Here is a 22,828-nt window from a genome sequence, read left to right on the forward strand (position 1 = left end):
CTTCCCAGACCGGGACACGAACCCATGTCCCCTGCATAGGCAGGCAGACTCTCAACCACTGCGCCACCAGGGAAGCTCTTCATATACTTTAAATAACTGTTTTGACATCTGGTAATTTTTTGTGACATTCTTTGATTTTCTTTTTTTTCCTATTCTTAAACATTGTGCTTGTACTTCCACATAAACTTTAGTATCAGCCTAGAAACTAGTTGTTTTTTTACATAATTGGAATCATTCTGCACATGTATCTTGAGCATTTCTCACATCAGTAAATACTCTTCAAACTATACCATTTTCGTGACTAAAATATTCTATTTTATGGATGGCTCATATTTAAATAGTGACTTTTTTTTAAACATCTTTATTGGAGTATAATTGCTTTACAATGGTGTGTTAGTTTCACAGTGACTCTTAATTGTTCATAATGGTGATGTTGTCTTGACTAGGTAATTTGTTATGAGTACTGTTGATATTCTTTCAAAAGGGACCCATTTTTCTCACCATGAGTTTCCAAGTCCTGAACCAATGCATGCGTATCAAACGTTAATTTCCTTTGTTCTAAAGGAGTTATGTCCACTGGCCTCATATCATATCCTTCCTTGGTTGCGGTGGTGAAGAAATCTGAAAAGAGAAGGCAGGTTTTTTTGTAGTAGCTAAGAGAAGCGTCACATTTTAGCTTCTAAAGCATTTCCCCCCATCTATTTGTAATACAGTTCCAGCTGTTCTACTTGGGAATTCTGTAATTTCAAGCAAGATAAAGGATTTGTCTGAGCCCCTGATTCTTTTTTTATTTTGGCCACGCCGTGCAGCATGCAGGATCTTAATTCCCTGACTAGGGATCGAACCCATACCCGCTGCATTGGGAGGGTAGTCTTAACCACTGGACTGCCAGGGAAGTCCCTGAGCCCCTGATTCTTTTATTTGAAAAGTCTCTAACATTATTCTGTACGTAGTAAACATTCAGTAAATGTTTGCTGTCTTTTAGTATGCCAAAATTTTAAGAGTCAGTCTAACATCATAACATAATATACATCAAAAGCTTTGGGGGGGACTTCCCTGGTGGCGCAGTGGTTAAGAATCCACCTGCCAATGCAGGGGACACGGGTTCGAGCCCTGGTCTGGGATGATCCCACATGCCGCGGAACAACTAAGCCCGTACGCCACAGCTACTGAGCCTGCGCTCTAGAGCCCGTGAGCCACAGATACTGAGCCCGCATGCCACAACTACTGAAGCCCACACGCCTAGAGCCCGTGTTCCGCAACAAAGAGAAGCCACCACAATGAGAAGCCCGCACACCACAACGAAGAGTAGACACCGCTCGCCTCAACTAGAGAAAGCCTGCGCACAGCAACAAAGACCCAAAGTAGCCCAAAGTAAATAAATAAATTTATTAAAAAAAAAAAAAAAAGCTTTGGGTATTGCTGGCACATCTCTAATTACTGGAGAGCAGAAACTGTCCAGCAACTCTCCTTCTTGCTCAGAAGTCTTTCACAGAGCTGTGATAATTTTTAGACATATACCCCCGTCTAAAGTAGCTTTCTGTCCTCCCACTCTTACATATCCACAGTTTATTTCCTACACAGTTCTCAGTTCTAATCTGAATTATCTTGTTTACTGCTTGTCTCTCTGAACCAGAATGTAAGTGCCATGAGGCCTGGACTGTGTCTTTCATCTGTATCTTTAGTACCTAAAACAGTGCTTGGCAAATAGTTGGCTCACAGTATTTTATTGTTGAATCAATCAGTGAATCGGATTTTAAATCCAGAAGTATTTAGTGGTATCAACACAAAAGACCTAGGATGTTGTTCTCATTTTTGAAATAAATGTCCTATTTCAATAAATTCCCAATTTTTAACCTAGACACAGAATGGTTCTTTTCTATCTACTGCTGATGAATTTATTAAAAAGTATTTTCTTTGGGGGAGAACTCTGTCTATATACAACTTTATTGCCATTACTATGTATTATGTGAAATAACTGCTAATTAGTATAAACTACTAATCAAACACAAGGTACTATACTAGATACTTTATATACTACCAAGGCATCATGGTATTATTCACCTTTTTAGATAAGAAAATCAAGCCTAGGAAAGGTAAAGCCTAAGGTTTTGCCTAATGTCTTGCCTAAGGTCATAGAGTCTCTGGCAGAATCAGGATTCAGATCCAGGTCTTCTGACTCCAAATCTCAGGCTGTCTTACCCCATGCTGTCTTTTTTATCCTAAGCCACTTAAGACATCTAGGTACTTAAAAGACAAAGCTGCAACCTCAGGTATTACTTTTCTGCTAGTATAGTGTAAGGCAAATGTGATTCCTTCCTATATAACTTTCTAGTCAAGAAACATCTGAGTGCCAGGCACTGTGTTAGGCACAGGGGATGATGAGCAAAACCAGACATAACAGATGTCTTCATTGACTTTATAGACTAATAAACAGGAAACATGTTTTTTTAAAAAATCTAAACATAAACTCTAAATTCAAATAATGAAAGAGTAATGTCTAGTCCTTTATATTAATTCATTCAAGTACTCAGATGAATTCTGGTTAACCAGAAATAAAAGGAAGCAGATGTAAAGGTGGATCAATTTTGAACACACACACACTCATTAGCACAGAGGTCGGCAATCTTTTTGGCTTTGAGTGGCATCTAGAAGAGTTAAGCAGTGTGCCTGTGGGTCAATACTGAACCTAAGGAGGGAGAGAAAAAGAAAATTAGAGGAAAAAGAGGGGCAGATTTCTATAACAACTGCATTAGGAACAATGATTGGTACCCTTAGTTACCTATCCTTGATTAGAAGTTCATTCAGTTGATTAGAAGTTCAGTCTTTTATTTGGGGTTTAGGGGAAAAAATCAGTAATAATATTTATACAACATGTTACTATTTTCACACCTGTTACTTTATCCTTAAAATTCTCATGTTGTGGATGAGGAAAACAGGCTCAGAGGAGCTAAGTAATTTGAGATCTTATGGTCTCAGAGCAAGGCATATTAGTACACAGTCCCTCTGACTTCAGTCAACAAACTCTTAATACCTTCCACAAAGAGAAGCTTCCTACTTGTTGACTGAAAAAAAAAAAGTGCAACCTAAAAGTTGAGGATTATGTTTTATTCAGTGGATTTTCTGAGGACTTAAGCCTGGAGGACAGCCTCTCAGATCGTCTGAGAGACTGCTCCGAAGAGGTAAGGGAGGAGCCAAGATATACAGGAGTTTTGCAACAAAAACCAGGTAGTTGGAACATCAAAAGATTACTGTTAAAGAAAACCAGACATCTCAAGTTAATGAATTTAGCGCTTTACTATGTATGGGAAGATGCAAGGGTCTGGGCTTACTGAAATCATTCCTTTGATATGCACCTTAACTATCTAGGACCGGTGTCCTGCTTTTCTCCACCCTGAATCCCCTCCGAGTGCATAGCTGAGGGTGGCTGCAGTGGCTGGTGGCTGCAGCATCCTTCGTTTACTGATATGGCAGGCAACATTTTTCATCCACAGTGCCTCGCCTTGCTCATAAATCCAACCATCATTTGGGAAGCATTTCATGACCAATTTTGTCCCATGGTGCTAGGAAGGCTCATTCCTAGATCAGGTGAAGATTCTGTTGATAGGCTATACTCAATGTGTTAATTTTTGGATTAGGCCCTGTTGATAATCTAAACTTCTCTGGATCACCTGTCTTACTAGTCTCTTTTGATCCAGAAAATGTTTTCCCTTGTTGCTTCTTCCCATAACTAGAGTTGTACTATTACAGTTATTTTATGTAGGTTATGTATATATAATCAACGGTCTGAAGACTTTTAGCCATCATTAATTTTGCTGGAGACCTGGTTACATATTGGGTAATGCAAAAGACAACAATTTTTTTTTTCCCCTGGCCACGCTGTGCAGCTTGTGGGATCTTCCCCGACCAGGGATTGAACCTGCAACCTCAGCAGTAAAAGCTTGGAGTCCTAACCACTAGACCACCAGGGAATTCCCCAGTAGACAGTAATCTTATAAAACAGACAGGATGTAGGTAACACAACTAATACAGCTTTATACATTAATAAAGTCATAGTACAGCAGAGACAGAAAGTATAAACAAATTGAAAACAAGGAGAACAAATTAAAGCAATGATTAGTATAACTAGTTGTAATCTGGTTGCAATAAACCATCAAGTTCACAGGGGAGCCAGCTGGAGAAGCCAAATTCTGGAAGGATCAGGCAGAGAGAAAATGATATATATTTCATCTTTGTTTACAAAGGTATACTTTATCAACTTGTTGTAGGTCATAGCATAAGAGGAAAGCTTTTCCTGGAAAACAAGGATTAAAATCCAGTATATTTCAGAAAAAGTGATAAAATTATAAATCATATTCATCAGTTCATTTAGTCTCATGTAATTAATTCCTGAAGATCTGAATGCAGTCATCAGGTCTCCCATCCGAATTCTGTAATATCTTACCCAGTTCAGTGGTATGATCTGAAAATTATCAGAAACTTTTATTTGTCAAAAAGTCATTTTTACGAATCTTCTTTAAGATCTTCATTTTATAAAAGCATCAGAGTAAAACAATGATTGTTTACAAACGACAAGACTTAAAATGGCACGGTTAAAGATCTGATTACAATGCAATTGACAAGAAACTTGGATACTTATGTGACACACATTTTAAGATAATTAGACTTATGACTGATAACTTATACCAGGGCACATCAGATTTTTAGGTATTCCATATAAATTTTGGAATATCTGTATTAATGACATTTACCTATACACTATAACCTATGGTTCATCTCCAATCACTTGATGATGCTTCTCAAGTAATTTAACATACCAAATAAGCCTAATTAGTTTAATATTCTTCTCTGAGATGTCTCAGGGTTCCTTCAAAGCATCCCAGAGTTAGCTGGAGGTCAAAAGAACTTTAGTTAGAATTTCATATTTGGGGGACTTCCCTGGTGGTGCAGTGGTGAGGAATCCACCTGCCAATGCAGGGGACACAGGTTAGATCCCTGGTCTGGGAAGATCCCACGTGCCGTGGAGCAACTAAGCCCATGCGCCACCACTAATGAGCCTACACTCTACAGCCTGTGAGCCACAACTACTGAGCCCACGTGCCACAACTACTGAAGCCCGTGTGCCTAGAGCCCTGCTCCACAACAAGAGAACCCACCTCAGTGAGAAGCCCGCACACCACAACGAAGAGTAGACCCCACTTTCTCAACTAGAGAAGCCCGCGCACAGCAACGAAGACCCAACGCAGCCAAAAAAAAAAGATGTTAGCGGAACTATTAAAAAAAAAGAAGTTCATATTTGGGATGTTTGTCAAAAACATCAAAAAGGTTTCAAAACACTTGGTCAAATAGGATCATAGGTTATTGTGAAACAGTACTTCAAAAAACAAATACAGATCACTTAAAGGCAAAGAAACTCACACAATCTGTTTCCAATAGCAATACTCCAAGAAAACTTTGTTCTCTTAACAAAGAGAGGAACCAAATCCAGTTTTGCACCAGCCTTTTAATAACAAAATCCATTTACCTAATTAAATTTAATCTAATCCCAGCCTGACGATGTACAAAACTCCTTTTTCAGGGCTCCCTTTCTACAGAAAGTCTACTTTCTACAGAAAGTCTCCCTTCTAAGACTTTTTGTATACGTATTAGTTTATCCTATATTTTTCCATCCAAAAATAACCAGTTCTAGGACAATCATTTTTTCCCCTTAACAAAATGTATTTTCATTCCTCACACCTTCTTTTGCTGAAAACACCCATCCTACTTTCCTTGCATATTGAAATGTTTCCCTTATTATTTTTAGTAACTTTAATTACATATTCCGCCTTTAACCCTTAAAAACCTTACTCTCTACCAAAAATCAACAATCAGCAAGTAACTGTAAACTGTCATACCAGCATTTCCTTATTGGAATATCCTATAACCTCTAGAAACATATAACATAATTTCTTTTCTCAATGTGGTATAAGATATGGGTCTAATAAACCCAAACATCTTTAGTTTCCCTCTCGTAAGGAGACAAAAGTAGGTAAATTTAGATCTGTTTAGCAATTACTGTTCCAGTATTTTATCTTATTTGAAATGACCGGGATATTCAGTGAACTGCCATTTAATTTAACTTAGCAAAACTCAACTTACCAAAAATCTGGAGAAACTATTTTAAATAAACATACCCCAAACATAATTATTCCTAAAGGGTTCACCTAAAAACTCTCATCCCATTCCCCTTTATTTTATAACTTATGAAAATACTACCATACCAAGTTAAAAAAAATTTTTTTTTTTTGCTGACAAACTCTGTAACAGAAATAACATGAACATGTTGACCTTCGGTAAACTTACTTTTATTATAAAAGTAAGATATGTCTACATTGATTAAATCAGCAAACTTAAGCTAGCTTTAATACCAGACGTTAATTTAATATTGAATATTTCCTAGATCATGTGACCCTGAAACTCCTTCCGGCCAGTTTCTTTCATATTTAGAAATATTTAATTTGTAAGCACTTACTTTTAAGTCAATTAAATAGAGCTCTTTATAAATTTAATTTTGATAATATTTCCCAGAGGTAGAGATATTTCATACATATAATGTCTACACAGACACATAAATAGACAAATTTAGAGATCTCATAGCTTCACTTTAAAAACTTAATTATGATTCTTGTACTACAATGTAAATTTACTAGTTATTTATTACAGTTGGAGTAAGTTAAATTTCTTTGCTCAGATGACAAAGGCTTTACTATTTGTGGAAAAGACTTTTAATATTTGTATTTGTCCTTGATAAACCCTTAAGGAGGCTATGAATTAGATTTTGGCTGAGGGAGCCTTTCCAGTGGTTTGAGTTTAAAAAGGCCACTTTTTTCCTTTTTCCCTCGTTGGTTTCAGGTTCTGAAACCTGACTGAGCTAATTAGGTTCAGTCTCAGATCATTGTGGGCTGTATTTACATTTCTGATTTATAGAGATTTGCAAGACAAAGATGTTGCTTTTAATTCCACAAAAACAGGTCTGCCACCTAAATGACACCAAATTAAAAGATTAATTTGCCCAACTATGTTTTCTTTAATTTCCTTTTTTGTATCAGTGAGAAGATTTCCAACTAAACTGCAATTTGGGAGTTCTGTGTTCTAGGATTTCAGGGCTGAATTTATCATGCCTTCAAAAGCTTGCATAAGGCATTCAACAAAGGCCCTCTTTCTCAGTTTTACTTTATACTGTATGGGCTCAGGTAATGCTACTGGTTTCCTTTAGCATGTTTAATTAATATTTCCTTAGGGGCAAATTCATATGCCCTGCCTTATAATACCAAGCAGGGGAAGCATTCACCAGTAAAACATGTCTATTCCACGATATAATTAAGCAAAAGAGATGTAACCATCTTATATAAAGCCCACTTAAAATGGGTACACTTTTATAAATTTTCATCTCAATTGTATCAACTTTTATTCTTTTAACTTTAGTTTCCATAAGGACTCAATCAACAAGTGTAGGTCTTACAAGGAGTCCTAAAAGCCTTTCTTTTTATCCTGACCATTATATCTATTTTTGTATAAAACGCTCTGGGATGACCAGTGGGGGGTTGAGCCAAGGGTTTCAAGCCCTTTTCTCAATCTTTTAACTTTATTGGCCTGTTGCCCCAAGTAACTGTTGGTCAGGTATCTGAGTGTAATTTTCTTCCAGCCTTTTAAATATATAAATACATAAATATAAACAAACAAACAAATAAAACACTGAGGTAAACAGAGTGGACTTGTCTGGGGCCCTGTAATGTTGGGGACAGCAAGGGATCCTTTTGGCCCATCCAACCTCAGGTAGTGCTGTATCAAACCTTTGATTTAATCCCATTAATTTCCATTTTATTTACTCCATTTAAAAATAACCATCTAAAGATTTCTTTATTAATTTGGGACACTTCCCTTTAAAATTTCCACCTGGTTGGGAAAAAGTCTCTAGAATTTCCCTTCAGTTTTTTCCCCCCTGTTAATCAACCTAGTTAACATGAATTATTCTAATGTTTTTAGTAGCATCTGTAAGACCCACTGAGGGGAAGTGGAGACCACAAACAAGGCTTCCCAAACCATTTGTATTTTTGGTTTGTTTTAAACTTAGGGAGTTTTTAGGTTAACCACTGCCAACTAAAAACTGGCATTTGCCATCTGCCTCTCTAAGTATTAAGTCACTAGCCACTGCAGTCACTGACCTTCAACACACCCTGAAAGGAGTTCAGGGCGGAGATCAGGAATGAGGCACTCTGTGCTCTGGGAAAAACTGACAGAACAGGCCTTCAGATAGTTAGATATTTTCAGGAGAAGGTTTTATGAGCCCAAATTCTTGTATCTTTTCATATTTAGAAAAGCACTAAAATCATCAAGGGAGACATCTGCTTCTCATGACCAGCAGTAACCTTCTGCAAAAATGTGTGCCGGACTGCACATATCTCCCCTGCTTCACTAAAATCATATATATACTGACCTTTCCCTCTACCTCTTTGGAGCAGTTCCTCAGAGCTATCTGAGAGGCTGTCTCCTGGGCTATAGTCCTCATTATGCCCCAAATAAAACTTAATTCACAGCTCTCATGTTGTGCATGTTTTTTTCAGTCAACACCATTATATGTATTTCCCACCTTTTGTTTCCCCCCCCATAGGTACCAATAAAACAGCTGTTCATAATGAGCTCTCTAAAAATTTACCAATTGAAGTTTCTCAAATTTGAAGGATCCATCATCTAGTCATTAATGAGATGTACCTTAATAGTGACTCAAACCAGTAAGATGCAAGAGGCTTCCCCATAAGAGAGTGCAAAAGATGGAGCCTAAACAAGATCCAGAAAGTTTACTCCCCAAAACAGTTAAGAAAGTAAAAGACTTCATTGTACAGGTTGACTCAACAAAGGTTAAGATGGCAAAAAGCCCCTGAGAGGTGGTACAGTCACACAAAAGACTGCTCAGAATCCCAGTCTATTCGATAGGTTGCCAAATGTATACCATATGTGCACCTTTTGGATGGCAGAGACCAAGTTCTCAAAACACACACACACACACACACACACACACACACACACACACACACACACACACACACACACACACACACACACACACACACACACACACACGAAGATCAGGGAGTATATTTACATTTAAAAGACAAAGGAAGAGAAATGCAAGTTCCCCCTAGAAGGACTTTTGTTTAAGGTCAGAATTCTGAAAAGACATTTTTATCAGGCTGGCTTTTTCTAACTTAACTGCGTACACAAAAAAAGAGCTCCATCTTGGGAGAGTGGCCAAGATGGTGGAGTAGAAAGACCCTGAGCTCATCTCTTCACACAAGCATAGCAAAATCACAACTATCTGCAGAGCAACGATTGATGAAAAAGACTGGAACCTACCAGAAAAGATCTTCTACAACTGAAGTCATAAAGAAGGAACCACAACAAGATGGAGAGGAGGGGTGAACACATGATATAATCAAATCCCAGCTCCACAAACTGGAGAATAATTGTGTTGCAGAGGTAATCTCACAGGAGTGAGATTTCTGAGCCCCACGTCAGGCTCTCCAGCCCGGCAGTCTGACACCTGTAAGATGAGCCCCCAGAGCGTTTGACTTTGAAGGCTAATGGGGCTTAACTGCAGGAGCCCCGCAGGACTTGGGGGAATAACAGACTTCACTCTTAAAGGCCCACACAAAAATCTCACGCACACCAAGACCCAGGGCAAAGCAGTCACTTGATAGGCGTGTGGGCCAGACCTGCCTGCTGGTCTTGGAGAGTCTCCTGGAGAGGCGGTGAGGCAGGTGGCTGTGGCTCACCCTGGGGACATAGACACAGGTGGCAGAAACTGGGGAACATTCAGCTGTGTGAGCACTGCTGCTGCTGGCAGCTGCTATCTTGGCTCATTAGCCAAGACCTAGTACCACCCAACAGCCTGCAGGCACCAGGGCTGAGAAGCCTCAGGACAAACAACTAACTGGGCAGGGACACGGCTCCACCCATAAGCACTGAAGCTGCCTAAAGACTAAAAAGCCCACAGCCACCTCTGGACACACCCCTAGACAAAGCCCAGCCAACAGGAGGGCCAACTCCCAGCTCTAACCACTAGTGGGCAGGCACTGGTCCCTCCTGCCAAGAAGCCTGCACAGGCCCTTACACCAGCCTCACACACCAGGAGGCAGACACTAGAAGCAACAAACCTATGATCCTGCAGTGGAGGCCAGACCCTACCCTGGGGCCAGCTGGGTCCTGGCCCTACCCACTAGCAGGCCAATGCAAACTTTGGAACACCCTGGACCCCAGATCCAACAGTGTCAGGAGCTGGCCCCACACCAACAATCTGAAATGAACTCTGGGATCCCTGGGCCCTGCAGCCAGACTCCAGAACCAGCTCTGCCTGACAGTAGCCTGGCACTAACACCAGGATCTGGCTTCACTTGCCGGTGGGTGGGCAACAGCTCAGGAGACTTTGGGACCCTGACTCCACCTACCAGTGAGTGAGCACTAGCCTTGGGACCCCTTAGGATTCCGCGACCATCCATGTCATGACCAGGCCCCACTAAATAGCAGCTAGCAGCATCCACACAAGGCAGGCTGTGGCAACCAACTAGATTAGGGGCCAACCAAACCTACCAGACTGCCCACACAGCCCTCTTAGGGGGAACCCCTAGAGTGTATAGCTTGGGTGACAAGAGAGGAGGGCACCGCTGGGATGCACAGGATGCCGCCTACAGAGGGCCATTTCCAAGGTAACTAGCCTGCCACATACATAAAAATACAAATAGCAAATCAGACAAAATGAGATAGCAGAGGAATACATGCCTGATGAAGGAACAAGATAAAACCACAGAAGAAGTAACTGATGCGGAAATAGGCAATCTACGCAAGAAAGAGTTCAGGGTAATGATTGTAAAGATAATCAAAGAACTTGGGAGGAGAACAGATAAACAGAGCAAGAAGTTAGAAGTTTTTAATGAAGAGGTAGAAAATACAAAGGACAACCAAGCAGAGATGAAGAATACAATAACTGAAATGAAAATTACACTAGAATGAATTAATAGTAGACTAAATGATTCAGAAGAACAGATCAGTGAGCTAGAAGACAGTGTAAATCACTATAGCTGAACAGAAAAAAGAATGAAAAGAAATGAGGACAGTTTAAGAGACCTCTGGAAAACATCAGCACAATAATATTGCATTATAGGGGTCCCAGAAGGAGAAGACAGAGAGGGCCTGAGAAAATATTTGAAGAGACAGTAGCTGAAAACCTCCCTAACCTGGGAAAGGAAACAGTCATCGAAGTCCAGGAAGTACAGAGATTCCCACAGAGGATTAACCCAAAGAGGAACACACCAAGACATATTGTAATCATAATGACAAAGTTAAAAATAAAGAGAGAATACTAAAAGCAGCAAGGGAAAATCAACAAAAAACATACAAAGGAACTCCCATAAGGCTATCAGCTGATTTTTCAGCAGACCTCTGCAGGCCGGAAGGGAGTGGCACAATATATTTAAAGTGATGAAAGGGGAAAACTTACAACCAAGAATACTCTACCCAGCAAGGCTCTCATTCACACTCGATGGAGAAATCAAAAGCTTTACAGACAAGCAAAAGCTGAAAGAATTGAGTACCACCAAACCAGCTTTACAACAAATGATAAAGAAATTTCTCTAGATGATAAAGACCACCTAGAAGCTAGAAACAAGAAAACAACTAGAAACAAGAAAATTACAAAATGAAAAAGCTCACCAGTAAAGGCAAACATACAGTAAAGGTAGGAGATCACCCACACACAAAACCAGTAGGGAGTTTAAAAGACAAAAGTGGTAAAATCATGTTTATCCACAACAAGCAGTTAAGGGATACACAAAACAATTAAATGTAAAATATGATATCAAAAACAGTAATTGTGGGGACTTCCCTGGCAGTCTAGCAGTTAAGACTCTGAGCTCCCAATGCAGGGGGCATGGGGTCGATCCCTGGTCAGGGAACTAAGATCCTGCATGCTGTGCAGTGCGGCCAAAAAAAACCAAAAGCAAAACCAAAACAAATGAAAAAACTCCCAGTAATTGTGAGGGGAAGAAAGTACAAATGAAGGGTATTTAAAATGCATTTGAAATTAAGAGAGCAGCAACTTAGAACAATCATCTATATACATAGACTGCTATACAAAACCCTCATGGTATCCGCCAGCCAAAAACTTACAATGGATCTACACACAAGAAAGAAAAAGGGGACTTCCCTAGTGGCGCAGTGGTTAAAAATCTGCCAGCCAATGTAGGGGACACAGGTTCCAGCCCTGGTCTGGGAAGATCCCACATGCTGTGGAGCAACTAAACCTGTGTGCCACAACTACTGAGCCTGCACTCTAGAGCCCACAAGCCACAACTACTGAAGCCCATGTGCCTAGAGCCTGTGCTCCGTAACAAGAGAAGCCACCGCAATGAGAAGCCCACGCACCAAGACAAAGAGCAGCCCGCACTAGCCACAACTAGAGAAAGGCCACACACAGCAACGAAGACCCAGTGCAGCCAAAAATAAATAAATAAATAAATTTATTTTTTAAAAAAAGAAAAGAAAAAGGAATCCAAACACAACACTAAATATAGTCATCAAATCACAAGAGAAGTGAACAAAAGAAGGGGGAAATAAAAGACTTACAAAAATCCGGAACAGTTAACAAAATGGCAATAAGAACATATATATAGTTAATTGGATGAAATGGGCTTAATTGATATTTATTGAGCATTTCACCTGAAAGAAGTAGAATAAACATCCTTTTCTCATGCACATGGAACATTCTCCAGGATAGATCACATGCTAGGCCACAAAACAAGCCTCAATAAATTAAAAAAATTGAAATCATATCAAGCATTTTTTTCTGACCCCAACACTATGAGACTAGAAATCAACTACAAGAAAAAAACTGCAAAACACACAAACACGTCAAGGCTAAACAATACACTACTAAACAACCAATGAGTCACTTTAGAAATCAAAGAGGAAATAAAAAAATACCTGAAAAAAGGAAAATGACAACATGATGATCCAAAACCTATGGATGCAGCAAAAGCAATTCTAAGCGATACAAGTTTACCTCAGGAAACAAGAAAAATCTCAAATAACCTTACGTCGAAAGCAACTAGAGAAAGAATAAACAAAACTCAAAGTTAGTAGGAGGAAAGAAATCATAAAGATCAGAGGAGAAATAAATGAAATAGAGATGAAGAAAATAATAGAAAAGATCAATGAACCGGGTTCTTTGAAAATATAAGCAGTATTGATAAACCTTTAGCCAGACTCATCAAGAAAAAAAAGGAGAGGGCCCAAATCAATAAAAGTCAGAAATGAATTAGAAGAAGTTACAACCAACACCACAGAGATACAAAGGACCATAAGAGACTACTACAGGGAACTATATGCCAATAAAGTGGACAACCTGCAAGAAATGGACAAATTCTTAGAAAGGTGCACACTCCCAAGACAAAACCAGGAATAGAAATATGAGCAGACCAAGTACCAGTACTGAAAATAATTAATTAAAAAACTCCCAGGCTTCCCTGGTGGCACAGTGGTTGAGAGTCCACCTGCCGATGCAGGGGACACAGGTTCATGCCCCGGTCCGGGAAGATCCCACATGCCGCAGAGCGGCTGGGCCCGTGAGCCATGGCCGCTGAGCCTGCGTGTCCGGAGCCTGTGCTCTGCAATGGGAGAGGCCACAGCAGTGAGAAGCCCGTGTACTGCAAAAAAAACAAACAAAAAAAAACTCCCAACAAACAAAAGTCCAGGACCAGATGGCTTTACAGGTGAAATCTACCAAACATTTGGAGAAGAGTTAACACCTACCCTTCTGAAACTATTTCAAAAAATTGCAGAGGAAGGAACACTTCTGACCTCCTTTTATGAGGCCACCATCACCCTGAAACCAAAATCAGACAAAGCTATCACAAAGACAAAAACCACATTCACAGAAAGATAAACAAGATGAAAAGGCAGAAGGCTATGTACCAGATGAAGGAACAAGATAAAACCTCAGAAAAACAACTAAATGAGGTGGAGATAGGCAACCTTCCAGAAAAATAATTCAGAATAATGATGTGAAGATGATCCAGGACCTCGGAAAAAGAATGAAGGCAAACATCAAGAAGATGCAAGAAATGCTTAACAAAGACCTAGAAGAATTAAAGAACAGAGACGAACAATACAATAACCAAAATGAAAACTACACTAGAAGGAATCAATAGCAGAATAACTGAGGCAGAAGAACAGATAAGTGACCTGGAAGACAGAATGGTGGAATTCACTGCTGCAAAAGAGAATAAAGAAAAGAGAATGAAAAGAAATGAAGACAGTCTAAGAGACCTCTGGGACATTAAACGCAACAACATTCACAATATAGGAGTCTCAGAAGGAGAAGAGAGAGAGAAAGGACCCAAGAAAATATTTGAAGAGATTATAGTCGAAAACTTCCTAACGTGGGAAAGGAAATAGCCACCCAAGACGTGCACGGAACATTCTCCAGGATAGATCACATCTCGGGTCATAAATCAAGCCTCAGTAAATTTAAGAAAATTGAAATCATATCAATCATCTTTTCTGACCACAACCCTATGAGATTAGAAATCAATTACAGGGCAAAAAAACAGAAAAAACACAAACACATGGAGGCTAAACAATACGTTACTAAATAACCAAGCGATCACTGGAGAAATAAAGAGGAAATCAAAATATACCTAGAGACAACTGACAATGAAAACACGATGATCCAAAACCTATGGAATGCAGCAAAAGCAGTTCTAAGAGGGAAGTTTATAGCAATACAAGCCTACCTCAAGAAACAAGAAAAATCTCAAGTAAACAATCTAACCTTACACCTAATGGAACTACAGAAAGAAGAAAAAACAAAACCCAAAGTTAGCAGAAGGAAAGAAACGATAAAGATCAGAGCAGAGATAAATGAAATAAAAACAATAGCAAAGAGTAATAAAACTAAAAGCTGGTTCTCTGAGAAGATAAACAAAATTGATAAACCACTGGCCAGACTCATCAAGAAAAAGAGGGAGAGGACTCAAATCAATAAAATTAGAAATGAAAAAGAAGTTACAACAGACACTGCAGAAATACAAAGCATCCTGAGACTACTACAAGCAACTCTATGCCAATAAAATGGACAACCTGGAAGAAATGGACAAATTCTTAGAAAGGTATAACCTCCTAAGACTGAACCAGGACAAAACAGAAAATATGAACAGACCAATCGCAAGTAATGAAATTGAAACTGTGATTAAAAATCTTCCAACAAACAAAAGTCAGGACCAGATGGCTTCACAGGTGAATTCTATCAAAAATTTAGAGAGGAGCTAACACCCATCCTTCTCAAACTTTTCCAAAAAATTCCTGAGGAAGGAACACTCCCAAACTCATTCTGTGAGGCCACCATCACCCTGATACCAAAACCAGACAAAGATACTATATAAAAAAAATTACAGACCAATATCATTGATGAAATCAAAAGACCCCCAATAGCCAAAGTAGTCTTGAGGGAAAACAACAGAGCTGGAGGAATTAGACTCCCTGACTTCAGACTATACTACAAAGCTACAGTAATCAAGACAATATGGTACTGGCACAAAAACAGAAATATAGATCAATGGAACAGGATAGAAAGCCCAGAGATAAGCCCATGCACCTATGGTCAACTAATCTATGTCAAAGGAGGCAAGGATATACAATGGAGAAAAAACAGCCTCTTCAATAAGTGGTGCTGGGAAAACTGGACAGCTACACGAAAAGGAATGAAATTAAAACACTCCCTGACACCATACACAAAAATAAACTCAAAATGGATTAGAGACCAAAATGCAAGACCGGACCGTATAAAACTCTCAGAGGTAAACATAGGAAGAACACTCTTTGACATAAATCACAGCAAGGTATTTTTTGATCCACCTCCTAGAGTAATGGAAATAAAAAGAAAAATAAACAAATGGAACCTAATGAAACTTCAAAGCTTTTGCACAGCAAAGGAAACCATAAACAAGATGAAAAGACAACCCTCAAAATGGGAGAAAATATTTGCAAACGAATCAACGGAAAAAGGATTAATCTCCAAAATATATAAACAGCTCATGCAGCTCAATATTAAAGAAACAAACAACGCAATCCAAAAATGGGCAGAAGACCTAAAGAGACATTTCTCCAAAGAAGACATACTGATGGCCAAGAAGCACATGAAAAGCTGCTCAACATCACTAATTATTAGAGAAATGCAAATCAAAACTACAAGGAGGTATCACCTCACACCAGTTAGAATGGGCATCATCAGAAAATCTACAAGCAACAAATGCTGGAGAGGGTGCGGAGAAAAGGGAACCCTCTTGCACTGTTGGTGGGAATGTAAATTGATACAGGCAGTATGGAGAACAGTATGGAGGTTCCTTAAAAAACTAAAAATAGAATTACCATATGACCCAGCAATCCCACTACTGGGCATACACCCAGAGAAAACCATAATTCAAAAAGACACATGCACCCCAATGTTCACTGCAGCACTATTTACAATCGCCAGGTCATGGAAGCAACCTAAATGCCCATCAACAGACGAATGGATAAAGAAGATGTGGTACATATATACAATGGAATATTACTCAGACATAAAAAGGAACGAAATTGGGTCATTTGTAGACACGTGGATGGATTTAGAGACTGTCAAATAGATACAGAGTGAAGTAAGTCAGAAAGAGAAAAACAAATGTCACATATTAACGCATATATGTGGAACCTAGAAAAATGGTACAGATAAACTGGTCTGCAGGACAGAAACTGAGAAACAGATGTAGAAAACAAACATGATACTACATAGAAAATCCTAAAGACACCACCAGGAAACTATTAGAGCTCATCAATGAATTTGGTAAAGTTGCAGGATACAATATTAATATACAGAAATCTGTTGTAATTCTACACAATACAACGAAAATCAGAAAGAGAAATTTAAGGAAACAATCCCATTTACCATCACATCCAAAAGAATAAAATACCTAGGAATAAACCTGAGGAAGCAAGAAGACCTGTATGCTGAAAATTATAAGACACTGATTAAAGAAACTGAGGACGACACAATAGCCAAAACAATCTTGAGAAAAAACAGAGCTGGAGGAATCATGCTCCCTGACTTCAGACTGTACTACAGAGCTATAACAATCAAAATAGTATGGTACCAGCACAAAAACAAACACATCGATCAATGAAACAGGATAAAGCCCAGAAATAAACCCATGCACTTATGATCAATTAATCTATGACAAAGAAGGCAAGAATATACAATGGAGAAGGGACAGTCTCTTCAATAAGTGGTGCTGGGAAAACTGGACAGCTACACGTAAAATAATTAAATTAGAACATTCTCTAACACCATACACAAGAATAAACTCAAAATGGATTAAAGACCTAAATGTGAGACCAGATACTATAAAACTCCTAAAGGAAAACATAGAACACTCTTTGACATAAATCACAGAGATATCTTTTCGGATCTGTCTCCTAGAGTAATAGAAATAAAAACAAAAATAAACAAATGAGACCTAATTAAACGTAAAAGCTTTTGCACAGCAAAGGCAACCATAAACAAAAACAAAAAGACAAACTATGGAATGGGAGAAAATATTTGCAAAGGATGCAACTGACAAGGGATTAATTTCCAAAATATACAGTTTATACAGCTAAATATCGAAAAATAATACAATCAAAATTTGGGCAGAAGACCTAAATAAATTCTTGGCTTGACAGCTTTCTATATTTTAGTAATTTATAGATGGTGCCTCAATGTTTTCTCAATTGCATTTTTTTCAAGAAGAAATCTGATGTCAGTCTTATCTTTGTTGCTCTGTATTTAGTATGCCTATTTCATTTTTTTTCCTGGATGTTTTTATTATTTTTTGATCTTTGCTTTAAACAAATTTTATAATGATGTGCCTTGGTTGTTTTCTTCATGTTCCTTGTACTTGAGTGTTTGTTGAGCTTCGTCATTTTATAGTTTCCCTCAAATTTGAAAACTTTCACCCATCATTTCTTCAAAATTTTTTTGCTACCTTCTATTTTTGGGCCTCAAGTTACACATATATTAGGCCAACTGAAGATGTCTCCGAGCTCACTGGAACCTTTTTTCTACCTCGTCCTCCCACATTCTTTTACACTTTGGATAGGTTTTTATTGCTATATTTTCAAATTTTCCAATCTTCTCTTCTGCAAGACTAATTTTTTTTTCTAAGCTCAGCAGAATTTTATTTACTTTTTAAAAATTTATTCATAGGAAAGGAACATTATTTTGTGACAACATCAAGACTACCAAACTCAGGAACAACGAGATGGAAGAGACACATAAGACAACTTATATTGCAAGGCAAATTTGTTGGGAATTCTATCTAATGCAGTTTTCATATAAAACCTATTTTTGATATCTAGAAACTCAACTTGATAGATTTACCTTTCCTATATCTTCTAAGTTTTTAAACATGTTTATGTCTGATAATTCTTACATCTGTCAGTTCTAGCTTGGTTTCAAATTATTGATTTTTTTCTCTTCATTATAGGTTGTGTGTTCCTGATTTTTTCATGCTTGGTGATTTTTGATTGGATGCTAAATAATAAGTTTGTTATCTTGTTTGGTGGTGGATATATTTATAAGTATTCTTGAGCTTCATTCTGGAATGCACTGAAATTACTCAGAAACGGTTTGATTTTTTTAGGTCTGGATTTTAATATACATTATTCAGGCCCAGAGTAGTGGTCAGTCTAGGGTTATTTATCCCCAACTAATGAGGTAATACCCTTAAATGTATCCTACCCAATGTCCCATGAATGAGTTTTTTCCCATCTGGCTGATGGAAACAGACATTGTTCCTGGTCCTGTAGGTGTGTGGGGTACTGTTCTCCTTAAATACATGTAACTATACATATATGTGCGTGTGTGTACATATATGGTGTGTGTATATATACGTACATATATATATACATATATATATATATATATATACATATATAAAGTTCTCTCTCTGTGCACATTCTCCTCTATGGTATCTGTTCTGTGAACTCAAGTCATTTTAGTCTCCCATACTGTCATTTCCATCTCTTCAACTCTAAGAATGTGCCAGGTATAATAACCAATCATCTTACTTGGCCTGGAACTGAGGGATGGATAGTCCAGGGCAAATCAGACTATATTTGTCACCCTATCACTAGGTTTTCTCTGAGCTCCCCCTCCCTGAACCACAGCCAGAAACTGCAGGTAACAAGCGAGGGTAATAATAGTTTCCTTAGAAGATAAATAGGGTGCCTGAAAATCCGTCTTAGAAGGAAGCCAAAAACTAGGTAGCCTTCCTTATACAGATATTTCTTCAGCACTCTTCACAGTACCCAACTCTTAACAAGGATATTTATGCTTCATACCTTTAAAATTAATCAATAAAAATCACTTCATGAGTTGTAAAATAGTTGGATTTGCGATTTCAGCAATAGGTTGGGGATTTCTGTAAATTCATGGGGTCTCAAACAAGATTTATTCTAAATGAGTAACACTGGAAATGGAGATGATAAGGGAAATGTAAACCTGCTGCATAAAAAAAAAAGTTCATGTAACGTATATCCTGGTTGGACTTCCTAAAGAGAAGCAGAGTAAAACAACCAGGCTAGTTTTTATACCGTGTCCCAAAAGAAGAAATACAAGTCAGATTCTGCTAAAAACAAACAAACAAATGAAACATTCAGGAAGATTAAAAAAAAATCTGGTGTCTGGAGAATGGCAAGTTCTATAATACTGCTACAAAGGTAGGAGAGTAGATACAGGGAATAGGGAGAATGGACTAGAAAAATAGACTGGCCCAGACTATGAAGATCATGGCTTGCAATGCAATGGTATTTAAAGTTTATCCTGTAGGCCAGTGGTTCTCAACCCTATCTGTATAGCAGACTCAACTGTAAGGATTTTGAAGAATAAATATACCTAAACATAACTGTTAGAGTTATTTGTGTAGTAGTTCTGAGGTACAGTCCAAGCCTATAATGCTTTAAAATCTTAACAGGTATCCCTGATGCACAGTCAGATTTATAAGTCAAAGCAGCCACTGTAGGCCAAAGTTCTATGAAAACAATAACGATAATAAATATATTCTTCAACATTTGTACTCTGTACCTTTTTTGGCTCTTCAAAGAATCAAAGTTGAGAAAAAATGTAAAACTGAAGCAAACTATAGAGTCCACACATAGCTGCTGCTCTTCATCCCTCACCTCCCTCACTCTGACAGTGGTCTGCTTTCTTTCCTGAGTAGGAGAACTGCAGAGGCAGCTGGTAATACTTTGTGTAGGCATGTGATTTTTATGTAAATCACACGCAAAGAAACTAAGAATCATTTCTCAGACGGCCCAAGTGAAGAATATTTGTCTCAGGGGAGAGATCAAGATGGCAAAATAGAAGGGCGTGGAGCTCACCTCCTCCCACAAATACATCAAAAATCCATCTACATGTGGAACAATTCTCACAGAATACCCAGTGAACACTGGCAGATCTGATACAATCAAAGCTTCAAGAAAGATCACCATGTAATGCAGTAGGACTAAAGAAAAAAAAAAAAAAAAAGAATTGGGACAGGACCTATGCCCCTGGGAGGAAGCTGTGAAAGAAAAAAGCTTCTCTCACTCTGGGAACCCCCTTCACTGGCTGGGAGATCAGCTGGAATAGATAGGGCGCTTCAGAGACTTAGGGAATAGTGCAGCAACTGGCTTGCAGCATGCAGAACAGAGACCAGCATACAGTCCTGGCCACCTCACTGCACTCCCCATCCTGAGATGCGCATCTGCTAGTGCACCTGGGGGCTGGGGGCTGAAACTCGAGCTTCAGCAGACAGACCCGGGGAGAGGACTGATGTTGTCTGAGTAGAGATAGCACAAAGTGGCTGGAGTGTGGTCCCGGCTGCAACTGGGAGTGTGTGCAGAACGGAGCCTGGGTCTGCCACAGAAGCCCCACTGTTAATGCATGTGTGAAGGGAGAGGCGATACCCCACCATAGCAGCCTGATTACCAGCATGCTCACAGCTGGTATGGCTCTGACTCTATTAGCTCTGGGAACGTGTAAGTGCCAGTGGATTGCCCATACCCAGAGGTGGGGCTGAAACCTGAGCCATATCTCCAAGGATGTGAGAGTTTGGCAGATTTATGATGCTGGTGCCTTTGTAAGCTCAGCACCTGTGGGTCATCCGAGCTGTTTACTGGTGTTCCCATGGCTGAGGCAGGTCTGGCATTAGCATGCACACAGAGGTGGGGCTGGGGTCTGGGCTAATTCTGTGGCTCCCACAGCAGTACTGGTGCCTATGTGATTGCAATGGAAATGCACTAGGGACCTGCGCTCGTGGCTTTGTGAGCATAGCACCTGAGGGACATTTGGGCTGATTGCTACATTCCGACAGCTGAGGTGGGGCCAAGCGCAGTGCCAACAACAGTGTACTCTGTGAGCACACACGGGTGACAGGCAACATGACAGAGTGACAACAACATTGTACTCTGTGAGCACACACGGATGACAGGCAACATGACAGAGTGACAACAACATTGTACTCTGTGAGCACACACGGATGACAGGCAACATGACAGAGTGCACTTCCTGGTGGACAGCTCCTGTGGAGGCATATTCAGTGGCTCCTTTACCAGAAGAAGTGCTCCAGTCCTGCCTACCTTACACCACAGCTCAGACATGGATCTAGGGGCTTCTACTCCAACAACTGGGGAGCAAGCAAACCCTGCCCCTGACAGGGCTGTGACAACCAGACCAAAGGTGAGACAATGCTCAACATCCAGTGCAGGCTCTGGTTACCACAACACCAATCACACCCCCCTATCAAGAGGATAACGACCAGAACACACTGAGGGGATATGTGGCAGGCATCCATACTAAAAAGTGTCCTCACAGCAAAAATATTAGACTCATGGAAGCTATGCAGGGACACACCAACATAAAAACAGCCCTTCAAGACCACAGTAGATAACTGTTTCTCCTAAATTCAGTCAGAGAAATATAAGTAAAATTAAGCAGCAGAAGAACCACCCCAAATTAGAGGATCAAGAGAACTAGCCTGAAAGAAGAAACAATGAAACAGACCTGTACAGCCTACTAAATGCTGAGTTCAAAAAGGAGGTAATAAAAATACTTAAGGAATTAAGAATAGCTATTGATAGAAATACAGATCATTTTAACAAGGAACTAGAAACTATAAAGGGGAGCCAATTAAACTAGAAAACTCATTTGCTGAGATGAAAACCAAACTAAAGACAATAAACAGGAAATTAATAATGAGAAGAATAAAGAAGTGATCTGGAAGACAGAGTAATGGAAATCACCCAATCAGAACAGCAGACAGAAAGACAAATGAAAAAAAAAAAGATGAAAGCAACATAAAAGACCTATGGGATAATATAAAGTGTGCCAATCTATGCGTAATAGGGATCCCAGAAAGAGAAGAAACAGAAAAGGGGATTGAAAATGTATTTGAAAAAATTATGGTTGAAAACTTCCCAAGCCTAAAGAAGGAAACAGATATCCAGGTACAGGAAACAAGAGGGTCCCAAACAAGATAAACCAAAACAGACCTACACCAAGATATTTTACAGTTAAAATGGCAAAAGTTAAAAAGAGAGGATTCTAAAGGCAGCAAGAGAAAAATAAAGAATTAGTTACAAGGGAACCCCCATAAGGCTATCAGCTGATTTCTCTACAGAAACGTTACAGGCCTGGAGTGGCAAGATATATTCAAAGTAAGGGAAAACCCTGCAACCTAGGATACTC

The 22,828-nt window shown here is 39.2% G+C and overlaps 1 protein-coding gene across 3 annotated transcripts in view; it reads right to left on the reverse strand.

Moving 5' to 3' along the window:
• CCDC90B (coiled-coil domain containing 90B) overlaps positions 1–22,828 on the reverse strand; it is a 50,304-nt gene that overhangs the window by 19,585 nt on the left and 7,891 nt on the right. For all 3 annotated transcript variants that reach the window (XM_024763569.1, XM_024763570.1, XM_024763571.1), the window contains exon 2: positions 502–621. In XM_024763569.1, coding sequence (XP_024619337.1) covers positions 502–621 — 120 coding nt within the window. The remainder of the gene's footprint in view (positions 1–501; positions 622–22,828) is intronic.

This window comes from Neophocaena asiaeorientalis, unplaced genomic scaffold (genome assembly GCF_003031525.2).
Source record: "Neophocaena asiaeorientalis asiaeorientalis breed wild unplaced genomic scaffold, Neophocaena_asiaeorientalis_V1.1 scaffold23, whole genome shotgun sequence".
In the NCBI taxonomy this organism is placed as follows: Eukaryota; Metazoa; Chordata; class Mammalia; order Artiodactyla; family Phocoenidae; genus Neophocaena; species Neophocaena asiaeorientalis.